Here is an 18,273-nt window from a genome sequence, read left to right as displayed (position 1 = left end):
AAATAAAAGCAAACAACAAAACATGAAGAAGAAAAGAAACAGAGAGAGGCCAAGAGAAACGACTAGGAATCCTTTCTAGGCAGAAAGAAATCAGCCACTGATGGATAAGCCTACCGATGGGTAGAAGCTCTGCTCTGTCTCTAAGAACTCGTAGAGGAGTGTCGCTGCTGCAAATAGCCGGTACAAGACCTGACCGATCTGGTAGATCTGGAATGGTCGGAGGAGCTAGTAGAGCTAGTCAACCTTTTCACACCACGCAAAGGAGATAATGGTGTGGAAAAGGCAATAATGAGCTGAGTAGAAGTATGTCAATGAGGAAAGAGTGACTGTAAAGTGCTATCACAGAACAAAGTGACCTCCTGAAGATAAAGTGCAAGACACCGCTGATCATAGTAATTGAAGACATCACAAACAGAGAAACACTCTCGGAACAAAAAGAAAAATCTCCAAAAAGTGCTTTGCATAAAAGGACATCCTCGGACGTAACCCAGTAGGCAGGTTAATCCAAGTAGTAGCAATGCACTGTCTATAAATGTCAAGTCTGACATGCTCATTTAACTCCTGCCATGAGGGGAGAAGATGAGCAGGGGCATTCAATGAGAACTAGTAGTGGGAGGGGTGGGGGGGTGGTGGGGGGTGGTGAATATCTATCCCAACTGATCTTAGCAAAGAAGAGGCATGTGCATACCAGCAGCGAGCACAAGGACCAAAATCAAAACTCGCAAAAGTAACCGAAAACCAGTAAGCTAAGTAGGAGTACTGATCACGGTCACCAACCGAATCCACAAAATCACGTAGACGATGAAGAAACCAAATTAGATCAAAAATGGCCACAAGACTCAAAGGATGAGCATTGAACTCAGCAAGAATGATACTATGAGGTGTAAACCTGTGGCATCTAATGACGCGCCACAAGAGCAATGTTTGGACTTGCTCGATCAATGCCCAATCAGAACAAAGAGAGACGAGTCCCAAACCACAAACCTATACAAATTTGTAGGCCGCACAAGGGAGTCCAAGAGTGATAGCTTGGATGAAGTATCCTAAAAGTGATGTCTAAAGCACTGTTTCTCAAGCATAGCAAGAAAGCCCATACCCTTGTTGACACAAGGCAGAATCACCAACTTCATATTGAACCACGGCCCAGAAAACTTAACCCCCAGATAAGTATAAGATGAAGTGACCTCAATCTCCTGTCCCTGAAGAAAAAAGTGAAGATGGGAAGTCTTCAAATAGTTAAAGATCATGACCCGAGTCTTACCCAGGTTAACCACAAGCTATCACTAGTCACAAAAGGAAGCCAAGTCATCAAGAAGCATCTATAAACTGTCTGGAGAGGAAGCAAGAAGAACCACATCATCCGCAAAAAGAAGAATGGAGATCAGGACCTGGTATAGATAGCGCCCATCACCTGGGAGTGAAGACTTCATAAGAAAGTCCCCAAGCTCATCAATATACAACCTGAACAAAGTAGGAGAGAGAGGACATCCCTGCTTGACCGTAATAGTGGTATGGATTGGATCCAAGAAACCCTCAAGGGTTTTGAATCTGCCAATCACAATCTCATATAATCTCATAATAGTGGTAACATATCAGAAATCCCAATCACACAAAGCCTCACAAAAAGGCCATCCTAGGAACAGAATCAAAAGCTTTAGGAAAATCAACAAAGCAACAATAAACCATCTCCGATCTGTCTAGCCTCCTCAATAATAGCCCGTAAAGTGAAGATGTGATTGGTTTGATAGTCGGCCTGAAAACCAACTTGCCCTCTAGCCCTACAACCTTTCCTGTCAAGTTCAACAGTCAACATAGCATTAAAGGCTGTCACATAAAGTTTGGCAAACATATGCCCAATCATGATGGTTCTGTAATTCCCTAGATCAGAAACAAGACCAATCTTGTGCATAGTATAAATCAAATGCCTAGACCAAGAAATCATAAACCCGGTGCAAATCACTCTTTTGAAAAGAATAGTGAGATAGGAACCCAGAACCGAGGCACCAAACTTGAGGAGTTTCGCCTGGAAACCCTCCTCATCCACCAGTCTGCTATATCGCATGGATCTGATGGCCTCCTAAATGCAAGAAGGGGTGAACAGGTGGCAAAAAGGAGGCGGGAGGGGGTGCAAAGAAGGCTGCCCAGGGATGTCATAAAGAGTCGCGGTGTGGGAGGCAAGGGAGCGAAAGTCGATGGCAGAGGGCAGAGGGGAACAACGGGTAAAAAGGGTGCGCCAAAAGAGCTAGGGGTTGTGGATCAGCATGGAACAAAGAGATTTGCATTGGGAAACAGTAAAGGAACATTAAGACAAATCCCAAGGCGAGAAAAGTCAGGGGAGTGAGTCTCAAAAGAAAAATGTATCGAGCGATGGAAAGCTCTGCAGTCCACATTGAACCATTGGTTCATGGGACAAGTATTACAGCGTTTACTACGGAAGGGTAGCGAAGGACGATGAGGAATAGAAAGGATGGCAAACTTCTGGATGGCTGTCGCAAGCAAGTCAAACATGGAGGTGGCCTCACAAGAGTCCGAAAAACACGCAAGGTTGAGGAGTCTCGATAGATGAGAAGAAAAAAGCTCACAATCGCCATCAAGAAAGTGAAAACAAATGGGTGAACGAGCAATAACAGATGAGAGATGAGGTGACGGGAGAGCTGGCGGAGCAAGAGGAGAAATACACATGCTAAGGAGAGCATGATCTGCAAGAGGGAGGCAAAGGATGGTGAAAATATGGATATTAGGGATGAAGGAGGGACAGGTGAGGGCATAATTAACAATGCTAGCATCACCACAATGAGGCCAGCAAGTAAAGAGCTCAAATCCAGGGCAGCAAGAAAGATCGTTCAAGATCACAATACCTGAAGACTCACATAGTTGTAGCAGATGGTGACCATAGCAAGAGAGCAGTCCAAGAGCATCGTCCGAAAAACGCTGGAGCCCCAAAGTGGTCAGATCGATCTCAGTGGAACAGGTAGAATCAGAACTACGATCATAAAGCAAAGTCTGAAGTTCTCTGGTCCTCGCATTGAAATCCCCAAGAATAATGATGTCCCCTAAAGCAGCAAAATGAGAGATAGTCTCGCTAAGATCAACAAAAGGGACCCCGTCCTCGGTACCATGGATAGCGTAATAGGAGGAAACTGGTGGAAATAACAAACAGCCAAAAAGAAATTGCGCTGACGGTGACTCTTACAGTCAATGCGAACAATAGAAGTACCACTAAAAATATCATCCTTAATCAAACAAGTCATGCCACCTGACCCACGGACCCCACTAGAAGCACGAACCTCTTCCCTGCAAATAGATAACCATTGATAACCTGTAACACCCATAAGAGGATGCACAGGGCTCTTATGAGTCTCGATAATGACAAGAATATCTGTAGACCCCACAGCCTCATATAAAAGACCGAGTAATGACCATAGTGAGCCATTACCATTCCAACAATTAACAAGAAGGGAGCAAGTGGAGGTCTCCCTCTTGTTCAACTGCTGGCAAGGCCGTCATTTGGCCTTGGGGGCCTGTCTCTCTTCCCAACCACTTTTGGGGGGGAGAATCCTGAATAACTGCTTTGAGATTTCTAATAACAGCCAATTTACCAACATGCCTCGCCTCGGCCACAACACCACAAGCATGTTTCAGCTCTGTTACTTGAGCCTACGTGAGATCTTCATCTAGGAAAATCTTGGAAGGAAGAGAGAATAGCTTCCTCTTAGCTCTAAGAGCATGTAGCTTGTCGACAAGTGAGAGGAATAGGATAAATAAGACATCACCATGACCAATCCAACACTTGTCCAAAGTGATGTTGGCAAGACCAAGCTGATCACAAAGGAAAGAGCATCAAGCTGAAAAAGGATCAAATATAGGAGGGAGTCTACGAACTCGTAGATTGAGCTCACGAACCCACCTCACACGCTCATCTGTAATCTTCCCTTGAATCATCTTGTCAAAAGTAGCTAGAGGCATAGTATCTGTGTTTTTGCAAAGGGAGGCCCATGACTTAACTTTTTGTTTGATTTCAGATATAAGAGAAGAATGCTTTGCTACTATAAAAAATTGTTCCTCTTTGCTGGTATCAAGCCCCTCAAGTTGCATGATAATGGAATGAATATTGGATTGCAGACTTGCAGTCTCAAAGGTGAAGGTATCGGAAAAGCCTTGTATCAAAGACAAGTTGGAGCTTGTGGTAGCCGTGAGTTCAGAGATAGTATCAGTCAAGGAGATAATTTTCTCTTTTAACTGTAGATTATCCATCTCCATCTTGGAAATCCTATCACAAATTCGCTGATAGGTCAGAGTTTGCTGACCTTGTGAGGAGCAAGAATCTTCCATATCAGACATAGTAAATAAAACCAGCAGGCAATAACCAATATGGTGCAGATCTCACATGCCGAACCCAAAATCACCGGCATAAAAACCCGCAAGCCCCTGCAGTAAAATCACGACAAGAATCATAGGAACCATCGTTAAACCAGAAAATAATGTTGGAAGGAGGAGCAAGCTGAACCAGTCACAAACACAACAGTGAAACCCTTGATCAAAAATAGGTCACACAAAGTCGAATGCAAAAGCAACCATGACACATGCAATCAAACCAATAAGAGTAAGGTGGGTTCAAACACGGCAGTGATAACCTCAATCAGTATCAAACCCATAACCAATAGTGATAAAAAATAAAAGCATCGAGGTCGTCACGCCCAAACTCGAGCATCAACAATCAGCCACCAGTAGCTCATCGCGGGAGTGAGATATAGAACACAGGAATGACGATGGGAATGTGAAGCAGGAGTAAGAACAAGAAGCCCACAGAGCCAGAGAGAGGAAAGGTAAGGAGAAAACAGTAACCCGTAACCTGACACCAATGAGAAGAATCATGACGGAAGCAAACGTAACTCGACACCAGTGAGAAGAGCTACAATGAAAGCAAATTCAAAAAACTATGTTCATCAAGCATAAATTGCAAATAAATCATAGAAGAATACTATAATAGAAATTTGCAACAATTCATCAAAATCTCCAAAAAAATCATTAAAGGACTCAAAAATAGGATTAAAATGCTTATCTTAGATACTTAAAACTCCTTTGTGGAAGCTATCTCTCACCCCGAACAATCTTCTTCACAAATAATCACCTTGCCTTCAAAATGCCAAAATGAAAACCAAATGAGCAGAGGGCCTAGCTACAAAGAAAATGAGATGCAAAATAATGGAATGGCCTCTTTTAGGGTCGTTTTAGGGTTTAGGAGAAAGAATAAAAGGAAAAAATGTAAAAAAAATATGTTTTAATGTGCTTCTAAGTGATTTTGGTTGCAAAAAGCATCTTTTCAAACGTTGGGCGCCCACATACATCCACAGGGCTTTTGCACCTACTTCTACCTCTACCGAAATTTACTTTTCCTTCAAATACTAGACAAGATGCAAGAGTATCCTAGGTTTTGGTAGGCAAAGTTCGTTGGCAAAAGGGAATGTTCCCCTTTTAGGTTGTCATGATTCTGCTAATTGTATTGGACCTAAAATGGCAATATTTGTTGGATCTACACAACATTGTATCAACATGTTGGTTGTGGATGTTGCGTCTCCACATAAGCAATACATTGTACATAAGGTACAACCTACGATAAAAGTCCATAGAAAAATAAGATTGAACAATGGTCAAAAAATTGATATCCAACAAATAAAAACTTGATTTGATGCTTTTGTTGACACCTACAAATGCCAGTGTTATACAGAAAGATTATACGACGATATAATTGTACGAATGCTTGTATAATTCATAGGAATGAGGTAGCACGAGAGTTTTTTGATGGCTACAAGTCAAGTGCTCCAAATTTGACCAAATGATATGGTTTTTTAGGTTCTAGGGCCTTTTGGACACAAATGGCAAGCTCAAATTTCAAAAATACTTCAAAACATGTACTTCCCAGCTTCAAGCTCTAGTAGATTTGGATTCGAATGTCCTATTTGGACAATTAAAAAATCTAAACTTTCTTAAATACCTTGCACTCAATGGTATACTTAGATACTGTACAAAGCCACCAAGAAGAACTCCAATCAATTTTTGCAATGCCCCCATTTTTAGCAGGTTCCTGCAATTGGCTTGGTTAGTTCATCATCGTGACCCTTGTCAACTAATAATGGGATTTAAGGGTCATAGTTGTGGAGTTATTAGGCTTTCTCGTGGCCTATGGTTTGTTTTGGCTCCATTTTGAGGGACTTACTATTTATAGTTGTTAAGTTTGTAGCTTCAATCAAATTGATTCGATCATGAGATACATTGTTGATGGTAAATAAGTCATTACTTCTTCATGATGTACACAGGAGTAGGCCCATCAAAATCATGCAGTCACACACATATATTTCTAGACTCCCTCTAAGTATCAATATTCTATGCTCCTATATTGCCTTTGAAGAAGTGTCATACTCCCTCTTAATGTAAAAGGATACTCATGATCTCAATCATCAAAGATATTTGCTTCAAGATAACTAATGAATTCTAGATCACAACTTCTTTAGAGCTTGTGTCATAAGATTGAGTCTACACAATATTTGGTGAAGTACCACCATTCTTTTCCTGCAAAACCCATCCTCAGACATAAAGGAAAAGATCAAGGCAATTTAACTCTTATAGTATGTATAGAACTACAAATAAGAGAGAGATTATAATAAATAGATAAATGTAATACTCAAGGATAATGAATACTTATATGTACATCCATGATACGAGTTGATTTAACGAAGGTCCATTATATTAGAAATTTCCTTCTTAGATTATTTGAGAATGAAGCATCTCCCCTCTGAAGATGGCTCAAGTGGGAATGGAATATTGATTATTATTCCCATCCCCCTCCTCCATAATGTAAAATTCCCACTCTTATATCGTTGACCCATTAGATCCACTTTTGTCTTGTGTCTATATCTTTAGTAGAATTATGTTGATGGTTATCATACCAAATGTGTGTGTTCAATGGAATCCTTTGAATATGCTACAAAACTTGCATTCATGATAAGCCCGTCAACATGCAACTTCAACTTTCCTTCTTTAATACTTGCAACATTATCTCTTGTAACTTTGTGTTAGGAAAGAATGCATCTTCAATATCCACATAAAATGTGCCATCTTTCTAATGTATTACAAGGACCCCCTCTTTTAACTTATCCAAATATTCAAAGATAGTGCAGAATCTTCAGTGTCCCCATCTAGGAATATCATTAATTTTCTCAATGATTCCTAATTAATACTTGAAATTGTACTTTCTCCATTATTCTATAAGTTTCTAATTTTCTTTATCTTCCTTAATAATCGTCTCATACTCCATGTTCATTATTTCTTTCTTAGCATTGGTGACTAAGTGTATTTGATTTTCCCTCTTATATCTTTACTTAAAGACTTCTCTTGAGATTGTAATGTATTCTATTAGGAGCAACCATATGATTGGTTGCTTCACCCTTTATATTACATATGATGTTATTCATCCCCTTTCTCTTCCACCTTGTCAATGTTGCTTACTCATCAGATGATGGATATTTTTCACACACAATTCTTCTTCATATTGCATGGATCTTTTAACTTGAGGACACACCTACCCCCTCCTTTCTTATTTTTCTTTTAAGTCATCTTCTAAATAGAAATGTTTTGTTTTAACCGACCAGCACACTATGACATACATACATACATACATACATACATACATACATATATATATATATATCAGATTTATAATCTGAAATATATAGTTCTCTTTTAATGCTGCTCTTATTTCTTTTGCATCACTTTTCTTCAATATAATATATATCAGATATAAAACCTGAATATATTTATTTATTTATTTTTACTCTTCTCTTTATTCTTCTTATGTCTGCTCACTTCTCACTTTTTAAAACTTCATAATGAACTCTTACTTGTATATTTTCTATTTCTAAAAATCAGGTCTTTTGAAATGAAAATACGTCTCCTTAAAACACAATTTATTATTTTTATTTAATGAAGTCTTTCAAATGCCTGTGTTACTTTTAATTGTATCTTCATACAACTCATTGCACTTTATTTCAATACCAAACTTTATCGATAGGCATTTGGTATCATACTTCCGTCCATGATTGTTGATTTTTTTTCGTAGCAACCATCCTTATGGTCTAACAACATTTATCATCTCTGTGACATCAATTGGCATATACTCCGCTGACTTAGAGATTGTTATAGACCCTTCACAGATACAAGGATATTTCTCTTTGAAAATATATGTTATAGTTTATTGTTTTTGGTTTCTGGACTTGGTGGGCCATCAAATTAATATACTCAAACTTCCATCACTGTCTAAGAACAATAGATCGCTGTTTATATATCATTGCGTCATTCGATGAAGTTTGACTGTTATAAAAGTCAACACTTTTGATGACGTCAGTGTTTCAATCAGAGTTCTGCAATACTGCCATTTCAGTTCAGCTTCCAACGTCCTCTCTTTCCTATGTGTCACTGATATCATCAATCTTTATCATTCACTGTATACAGATATATTTCAGTTGCTGAAGAATATAGTTGTTGTTATCCAATATACTGCATCTATACATATTGGTGATGCATTTGCTGTCCATCGTCAATTTCTTTGAAACTAATTCCTGATCTTCTTATGATGCATCTTGTTAGAAACCCATGCATATTCTCATTGAATTTGCTGCCTTCCTCTTTTCTTTGATACCTGTGTCCATTGATGTTATATCTTTATATGCTCCCTTGGTCTCTGGCAGCAAATAGTTCTTGGCACCCTTAGCTTGCTATTATGTCCCAACTCCTGCAACATCTCTCAACTGTGGTGGTCATAGTAACATATTTCTCTACTGCTGTGAATGTATGACAAGTAATCACTGTGTGTTTTCCCTCTTTTTATCATGTCACTGTACATATGTATCCAATGTTGATCCTTCCCCATACTCTCTTCATTCTCGCGTTCTTGCTGAGTCGATTGGAAATGGTTTTATCAGTTCTGAATGCTGTTCGTACAGGTTGTAACTTCTGTAATCTAATTCACCTTCTTGAGCAGAGAATCCGACAATTATGACTGGTTTGATGCTTTACTCTCGCCTGGCACTGGATATTATGAAAATATCTGATGGCTTCATATGTTCTTAACAGTATTATATAAGTGATAAAATACTGATTATGGTTCATTGTCTTTGTGTCTCCATGATCACTGAATCATTTCTAATTGCTCCACCAATAATACATATGTAGCATCATTTCTATGATAGATAATTTGATTAATAAAATTGATTCTCCTCTTATAATTCATTGTTGACTGGTCTTTGTTCTGTGCGTGATTGTAATCCCCTTATCAAATACTTGCCATCTGGTCTGTATATTCAGTGCTGACTGTTTATCTCCCTTCCTGTTCACTGACTGTACATGTTCTTTTCTCTATAACGCTGTTTTATAATTTTATCTGCACTTGTGTATCTTTCTCATCTTTCTCAGACTTTCTTACTAATCCATTTTTACACTTGCAGTCTGGCTCTGATACCATGTTGAAGTATTCAGGATCATTTTCTGCAAATGTAATAACACTGCCATTGTTTTTGGTGTGTTCCAAATGCAGATTTGAATACTTATAAATATGAGAGAAGGAGACATGGTCTCTATGGTTAATCATCATTAGATAATTATAAAATATTAAAACAGCCACCCAAGATCCAGGAGTTTCCAAAGTAACACAAGAGAGAGACCCAACATAGAGAAAATTTATATTCCACCAAATGAAGCAAATGCATAATATGAGTACATTATTATGTTATTACAAAGAGAACTACTTAATTATATAGACCACAGTGAGACATGGGACAACATAAGATACTGAAATGTCTTAATATTATAACTCAAGACGTGAAGTTGATAATTCCCTAAGAAAGCCCTAAGTAAACTTGCGTAAACTAGCATGAATAGACCTAAGAAGACAATTGGTTAGGTAATACACCCCACTCACACTGTTAAATAATCTATACATTAAAATTCATGCAAGTGAAAAGTAGGATGAGGACAATGCACAAATTTTATGTAAGTGCAAGCAAATATATTATTACAAGACAAAAATGGATAGGGCAAAGATTGTTGCAAGCATAATGAAATATTGTGCTGTTACAAGCAATCAATTAAAAGCTAACCATGATACAAGGTACTATAGAGGGTAGCTGAAATTCTAGAAGTGCCAAGCAGGTATTGCAAACAACACGATGAGCATGAGTAGACAAATATTGATCATGCAAAATGTTTCTTCATATCCCCAAATGAGACCCAATCGTGCATGGTAAAAAGAAAGAAATAAAAGTGTCTTCAACACTATTTATGAATAACTAATTTTAAATAGTAATATAATGTTATTTCATAATAATAAATATTATTATCTAAGGCCAACCAAGACAAGTCTAAGATATATAATGGTTTTTATCTTGGGTCAGCATGTAATAGGCTAGCTGGAAATGATTTTTCATTTTGCTAAATCTGTCACGGTAATTATGTCAGATACTTTGCTTCCAATGTTTTTTAGGAAGAATATTGCTGTCCAAATGCAATGTACCATCCAAGAAAATGCCAAGAAACAACTCGCAAAATCTGATTCTTTATTTTAAAACAATGATTGCTCAAACACACAACCAAACTCCCAGCCTATCCAACTCAACATATATATATATATCAAGCTTGTTTTCAGAATAAGTCTCAGTACAGAAAATGGCAAATCTATTTTGACTGATATACATACAGATTACAGCACACAAGCCAGCTTCAGCATCTGCGTTCACTTCCAGGTTTTGATGTAAGCATACCAGGAGGAATACAGCAGGTTTGAACTACCTGTAGCCCCTAGCGTCAACATCAAAGCTAAAAATGGCCCTCCCTGTTGAATTTGCACCCCGTTCACAGCCTGCATTTGCTTATTTCCCAACAGATACATAGCTCTATGGCTAGGTATTCAATGTTAACTCCACATTACCTGATAGGAATTGATTCACAACGAGCTGCAGCACTCCAGGAAATCTGTACATGTACTTTAGACAGCTTCCAACCTGCACATAAGCCCCCCAAAAAATCTCAATGCTTCAATCATCACATATACTCAAATCCACCCAAATCTCCTTGACTGTATTTTTTCAACAGTGAAAGGAGATGCTAACAATGAGGGGAACGTCCTCAATGTCCTTGAATACATTCAAACACCAAACCATCAGAAGTTTTGAATCATTACAGCATTTGATTTTTCATATCCTCCAGATCTCTGTCAACCTCCAAACAAAACATATCTCCCTTCTTCCAGGCCATTCACCTTCCACAAAGTAACGCATGAATAGTTATTATTTAGCAAGTCGAACCCTTATGAAAGTAACACATGAGAAGCAGGTGATTTGATTTTTGGCTATATTTATATAGTGACTTGTGAAATGCTCTAATGTTTTATAAAGTGTTTATATACAGTCCAGATGCTAGGCATGCTTCTACCACAAAAAGGCTGCCTACAGAACACATCAAAAGGAGCTCAAGGAGCCCAAGCAGTCAGGTAGACAGAATGGTGGCAACTTTACTTGCCTAAAAGAGACCCTGATGCCAACAGTAATCCATTCTAAATAGGATTAGAAATTGTATTGGGCATTGAAAGCTAGGTGCAATTATCAAAAAAATACAGGTTTGTAAGTTCTTTTTGTTTAGTAACTTTTTCCTTTTGTAAACAGTAGTGTAACTCTTAACACTTTTAAGTTTTTGAATGCCACTGGCTATACTACCTTAAACCTTTTACCAGTTACGTTGCTAATTGAAGCTGGAGCTTTTGAGCTTTGAAATGAAAGTCTGAAAGCTTGTGAGGACAGTATTTCATACCCCAGATTTTGCCTCTCTGGGGCTGGCATTGATGCAATGCTCCTTTTTATTGAATAAATAATATTAGTTTTTGTCACGAATGGAAAAAGCAATTTTTTGGTATGTTGGTGAAAAAGATAGTCTCAAGGCAGTCAAAAATTGCCTTTAATGAGTAAAAAATCATATGATAGAAGGAATGCTACTAAAATACATTAAGTCTATATTTGGTTGCAACTCCAATAAAGTTATAAACTTTCAAAAACTGGCGTCCTAAGAAAGAAAACCAGCAAGTCCATGATCTCAAAGGTGAGATAGGCAACTGACAACTGGAAAACCACCTGACTTAATTTGTGGGCTTCAGGCTTCCAAAAAAGTAAAAGAGGAATACAGTTTTCTATTACATTTTCCTGCTCTTACCGAACTACAGAAATAACTTCAGCAGACAAGGAATAATGGACAGTGATGATAAAGTCCCTGACAAACTCTTGTAAGCCAGCAAGCTTTCAGTGCTGCAGGATATTAAGGGTAAGGTTCTGGTGAAAGTGAATGACAATATTGTGGGAAAAGAAATGTGCAAGGTTGGATCATGGAAGGCTAATACCTGTGTTAAGGAAGAAAACAAGTATCATAAGAAGGCCTCAGTTTGACAACAATATTCAGCCTGTAATGCCTATTAGACCACACGGTGGAAGGGGAAAAGACAAAGTTTCTTGGCACGGGGATGCACAGATGAGTTTCTTGAATGAGGAGACCAAGGGACTAGATTTGGGGATGGCAGGCATGGCGAAGGGACAATGCCAGAGCACCACTAATATACATAGAGTACTTGAAAAAATAATTATAAAAAGATATATAAGAATTATAAATGAAACTTTGGCAAATTAGTAAATCTTAACTACTACTAAGCTTTGAAGTGAACATTAACAATTGAACATCAACGAAAATAAAAAATGTCAAATTCGAAGAAATTAAAATTTCATAATGATAACAATGATGTCAAAATTAAAAAGTGAATTAAATTTAGGCCTCTAAGGATCCTCAACAGAACTACTACAAGTGGAATCCACATGGTCAAGGTCTTCCAAACTAATACCAACCACCCTGCCTGTGTAACTGTAGCATCCTCATCAATCTACGTTGGCTCCTTAGGCTCTACATTCCACCATATTGTTGGAATTGTTTTGAAGAAAATTGTCTTGTGCCCAATGAGATGTAACGCACTATGTACCACCACAAGCTTCAGTACTCTACTAAAGGTAAGTATGTTTCTCTTAAGAGAGTGGCTTAAGCTATAAGTAGTCTCGTTCCTCTCACTAACAGAAGAACTCAAAACCTGAAATAGCACTCGAATGGCTAGAGCAATAGTCAAATTAATTGATCCATGGCATTTCCATTACAAGATTTGGTCCTCTTGTGCCGTAATTTCCATATCCATCTTGGCCACCTCCAAATAACCTCTAAGAATTTAAACTTTTGTCCACTCACTACAAATAATGCATGGGTCATACATCTTTTGGGTGGCCCCAATGAACCCTGCCTTCAACTCAGCATCATGTATGGGTGTAACTCTGCCAAGACTATGCTTGTAGCACTTGAGGTTCAATGCACATGCAGCCATATACAGGGGAGTGTTGATCTTCTCCCATCTCTGATAAATGATTGGCTCAATGTGCTCATTATACAATGCTAGTGTGTGGTCCTCTCGCACAACAGCCTTCATTTGGTCAAACACACTATCAAAGCACTGATACACTTCTCTAATGCTCGGTGCATAGCATTCCTGTAACTAATGACCTGGAAAACTAGAATAATGATAGAGATTATATGTTTATCAATCCAAAAAGCATCACCCTTCAATAAATCCCTCTCTTATACCCTACGTTGTCTTGCACTTGGACCACCGATTCTAGTTTTCTATCATAACCATTAGTTCTAATGCCTCTGACAACTCGAGCATTCTCTCCATTCATTAACCACTACTTTGATCCACTCAATCTTTCATTGTCCTTTAAAACATTATTCATGGCATACACACAACAAGGGGTCCACCAAATATGTCTATCAGATACCTCAATTAATTTCCCTATAGCTTTGAAGTTTTGAACACATGTACGTTTCACTACTTGGACAACATTTTGTAGCACAATTTCCACAATAGCATCCTTGGGGATCTGAAACTGAAAACCAACATCTTTGTGTTTCTCTAAACAATCAACTATCTTAGAAAATATGCACCCTCTAAACATGTAAACACGATATTGACAAGTGTACAATGCCTAATGTCCATCTACCCATCCATGACTATATTGCTTCGACTTTCCACCCAACATTCCTTCATTTTCTCAATTAAAACATTTATTTTGGAAGAGTTCTTATCCAAGTGATCCTCAACTTTGTCTCCCGTAGTGGCACATATGATGATCATGCCCTTGTTAACATCACCATCACCTCCTTACATTAAGAAGATTGAGCCACATGGAATGGAATGCCGATGGTTAATAGTAAATACTAAAAAGTAATTTTTCAATGGCATCATTTGCACATGAATAATTCTGCTAACAGATCAGGAGCATCACTTGTCAAACTGTGCTTCCCCCAAGCCTTTATTGGATATACCACTAAAGTGGAACCCAGCCTACATGCAACTTTCATCAGCAATGTAGAAGCTGAACCCGAGTGGCTGGCTCTGATGATCCCTCTGCGTATGAGACAAAAAAGTAGATACAGGTCAACTCCAATGTTTTCACCACATAGAATGGGAAAGAGTAAATAGGAATCATCTTCCAAAGAAAAATCATATAAGAAGATTATGAAGGGCCCTCCTTTTGCAGAATTTGTTAGTTCACACAAAATAAGAGAAATACTAAGAAGAGGTCAAAGTCCAAAGGCTCGGAGCAGTGAGATGGAATTAACAAGCAAGTGTTTGCTTGAAAAGTGCTAAATTAGAGTCAGATTTTTTCTTCATCAATTTTCAAATCACTCTCCATGATCAATCATTAGGATGAGCAAGCAAAAAGGCTTATTCTACAGCTGGAAGAGGATGTAAATGAATATATGCAGCTTTACTTGAAGAAGGAGTTGACAAGTAGGTTCAATACTCTCTAGCCATCTGTCCCAAATTTGAATGAATAGATTGAACAAGCCTAGAAACCCATATTGGAGGCACCATTGCCGATCTATCCCAGTGCACATGGCTTCCTTATGTGGTATGTGATTATTTGATAGATGGAAATATGATTTTAGAAAGAGATCCTTGATTCTGGGTTTAGTTTCATTGCTCCGAAAATCGTTGTTTCCTAAGTTCAATCCATTCAAAGAAGACTTTAGAGTTCCTATCATATGGGTATAGCTTCCATACCTTCCTTTACATTTTTGGAAGGATTATATTTCGAAAAATATCGGAGCATCTTTACACTATTCCTAACTATGTCAGCTAATACCCATAAACACCTGCTTACCACTTCAATAAGGATCCTTGTGGAAAGGGTTTTAAGCAAGGTTACATGGGTACGGCGGACGGGGATACATGGGTATGCCTTAATTTTTGAAGTATAATTTTGGATATTTTATAGAAAATCTAAAAAAATGAGTCATGAGTCATCACATTGAGCTTTCAAAAAAAGAAATCTGAAAATATGAGCCATGAGTCATAATATATATGTTGAATGTTTAAACTTTAGATACATAACAAAGAAAGCAATCTTTAAATATGAACAAGAAGATCATAAATCATATAATGACATATTGCTAATGATAAACATCTAGTTCTAACTTTAAAACAGTGTAAATCAGAAAAAGTTTAGTAGTTTACTGTTAATTACTATTGCATCAAAGTCTCAAACTGATTACATATTGAATTCAACTTGATAAACAGCAAGCTGATATGCAAATGAAAAACTGAAACAAAAATCAGACATCTTAATCTACATGGCATTTTTTTAAACGTTTTGTAAGGGGGAACATTTGTGAGCTGACGTGGCATTTTCGGCTGCAGGGTACGTACTTAGGCAAGTACCTGATAGTCTGGATACATGTACCAGTGCAACCTTGGATTTAACTCATGGTCTTATAGAAAAGATTGAGCTGCAAGCTGGTGATGAAATATAGAATCAACTACTAGATTATAAAAATATTATTTCCATTGCTAACAGCATTCAAGCACAACAAAAGGCAGAAGAATGTAAAAATCTAAAAAGCCTAATAAAACATTCTCTTCGTGGAAGATGTATCTCCTCAATATCAAATTGTGTGCAGGCCTTTTGAATCAGTTCCCAATAGCTCTACAGGGGAAGAGAATGCAAATGAGGTGAGATGGTAATGGAGAAGGAAGAGAATTTGAAGGCTAAAATGGTAATGATAAACAATTGAGGTAGCACAAAAAGTGAAGGGCAATTTGTTGATTCTACTGCTGATATGCAAAACATGGTAGAAATAGATAAAGGCAAGATAAAATATTGAGAGATGCAAGGAAATTTAAAGTAGGATCCTTACTCCTTGGAAGAGAATATTACTTCAGAAGTCAAGCAAAATAGTAAATATATTATGGAAGATAAGATAAGCTAATAGTATTAATGTCCAACAAAAGACCATCAAAGGTCTATGGGACTGGAAGGTTACAACCAGGAAGCTGAAAACAGCAGGGGCACCAAACAGTGTCTGTAAAAAGCAAACAACTAAAGAACAAAAGAAGAAGAGAGACAAAATGAGATGCAAAGAGAGATGCCAAGACAAAGACAAAGACTAGGAGTCCTTTCTTGGCGAGAAGAAATCAGTCACAGAAGGATATGACCGTGAGTGCAAAGAAGCTTTGGTATGTCTCCATGAGCTCGTAGAGGAATGCCACTGATGTAAGAAACCGGTACAAGGTCTAACAGACCTGAAATGATCAAAAGAACTGGAAGAACTAGACTGCCTTTTCACACCATGCAAAAGAGATAAGGGTGTGAAAAAAGCAGTAATGAGCTGAGTCGAAGTATGCCGGTGAGGAAGAAGTGCTTGTAGAGTGCTATCACGGAGCAGAGTGGCCTCCTGAAGATAGAGAGCTAGACATCGCTGGTCACAGTAATTGAAGGACTCAGAAAGAGAAAAGCAATCACAAAATAGGCAGTGAAATCTCCCTCTGATCTTGTCGTAGATAGGGCAACAGAATAAAAAGTGAGTCTCTGTCTTGACCTCAGCTAAAGTACAGAGCTTACAAATCCACTCACCAATATCAATATGATGGTCTGTCTGAGAAAACAAACGGTGAGAACCAACTCTGAAGGACGCAGAGCATCAGACCATCATATTGATAGTGGTGAGCAGAGACGTTTCTTTCTTCACAAAAAAAAAATGGATAGATGCAGTCAAAAGAAAAAAAACCTAAATCCAAAAAGAATGTATCATTAAAATGGTGCCCAGTCTCACTTAAATTTTAAAACAGAGAACTGAGTGTTTTCTGACAATAGGTTTTGGACTTGAAGTTTAAGGCACCTCTTTTTTTAGAAAAAGCTTATTGAGTCATTATGTCTGCTGCTGTTTGGTTGTTATTTGCTTTTAATTTACTCAGCTTATATTTTCTTGGGTAGGCAGCACTATCAGACCCCCCTTACTTATTGGAAAAATACTAATAGGAATAACTTAATAAGGTTTAGAATTATGTTGATAATCAATTCTCAGTATACTCAATTATAGATGTAGTGCATTAAACTAAAACATTATTTATGCGATTATAAATAGGTATTGTAGATATTGTTGGTCTTAGAGGGTGGTAGAAAACATAAGCAGCAGCAGCTAAATTATCACACAATGCTCTAAGTAATTCTGGATACTTGTGATAAAGAAATTAGGTTTAGCAAATTGGTTCTCAAACCAACTTGTTACCAATAGTGGTATATGCCTATGTCAAGTTAAATCAATTGAAGCAGTTAATTGGGCAGAAAAAAACAACCAAAGCTAAAAGTTCCTATGTAGAATTAAAAATCAAGTTCTTAAAGTTGTAGAGGAAACAAGCACTTGAACTGAGATTCATTTAACCAATAGGGTCACCTCGGAAAAGAGCAAGGACAGTATAAAAAAGGCATAAGAAGCAAACACAAACATGCACCAAAGATACTCATAGGAGGGGAAGTAAGATGACAGTTATAATACAATATAGGATAATGCAAACCTGGAGCAGAGTCCAAATATGTAAAGATAAGAAAGCAGCAGTGTAATATTTCTCAAAGAAAGACCATCTTCTTTCCTGTGCTCTTCCTGTAAAATCCCACATAAGATTTGTTCAAAACTTCAACATTTAGAAAGAAAAGCCTGCAACTTAACCATTGATCTCCAATAAAAAAATTTATAAATTGTAGATGGATTGCCTTCAAATAGACCAACCTGAAGAATAATCAGGAATCTGACAAGATCAATTCAGATATGAACATTGCACATGGTTATTACTATAAGTGCTGCTTA

General features: G+C 37.7%; 1 protein-coding gene across 1 annotated transcript in view; it reads right to left on the bottom strand.

Annotated features, from left to right (window-relative positions):
- The window catches only part of LOC149561686 (MIF4G domain-containing protein / MA3 domain-containing protein), a 160,866-nt gene that overhangs the window by 64,642 nt on the left and 77,951 nt on the right, over positions 1-18,273 (bottom strand). The window contains exon 8 of the mRNA XM_089825235.1: positions 17,984-18,069. Within this exon, the coding sequence (XP_089681361.1) occupies positions 17,984-18,069 (86 nt within the window). The remainder of the gene's footprint in view (positions 1-17,983; positions 18,070-18,273) is intronic.

The sequence above is a fragment of the Cupressus sempervirens genome, chromosome 4 (assembly GCF_028749045.1).
Source record: "Cupressus sempervirens isolate cs-2001-9-10 chromosome 4, ASM2874904v1, whole genome shotgun sequence".
NCBI classification, from domain to species: domain Eukaryota; kingdom Viridiplantae; phylum Streptophyta; class Pinopsida; order Cupressales; family Cupressaceae; genus Cupressus; species Cupressus sempervirens.
Note: the sequence above shows the minus strand (reverse complement) of the source record. Positions and strands in the feature narration are given on the sequence as shown.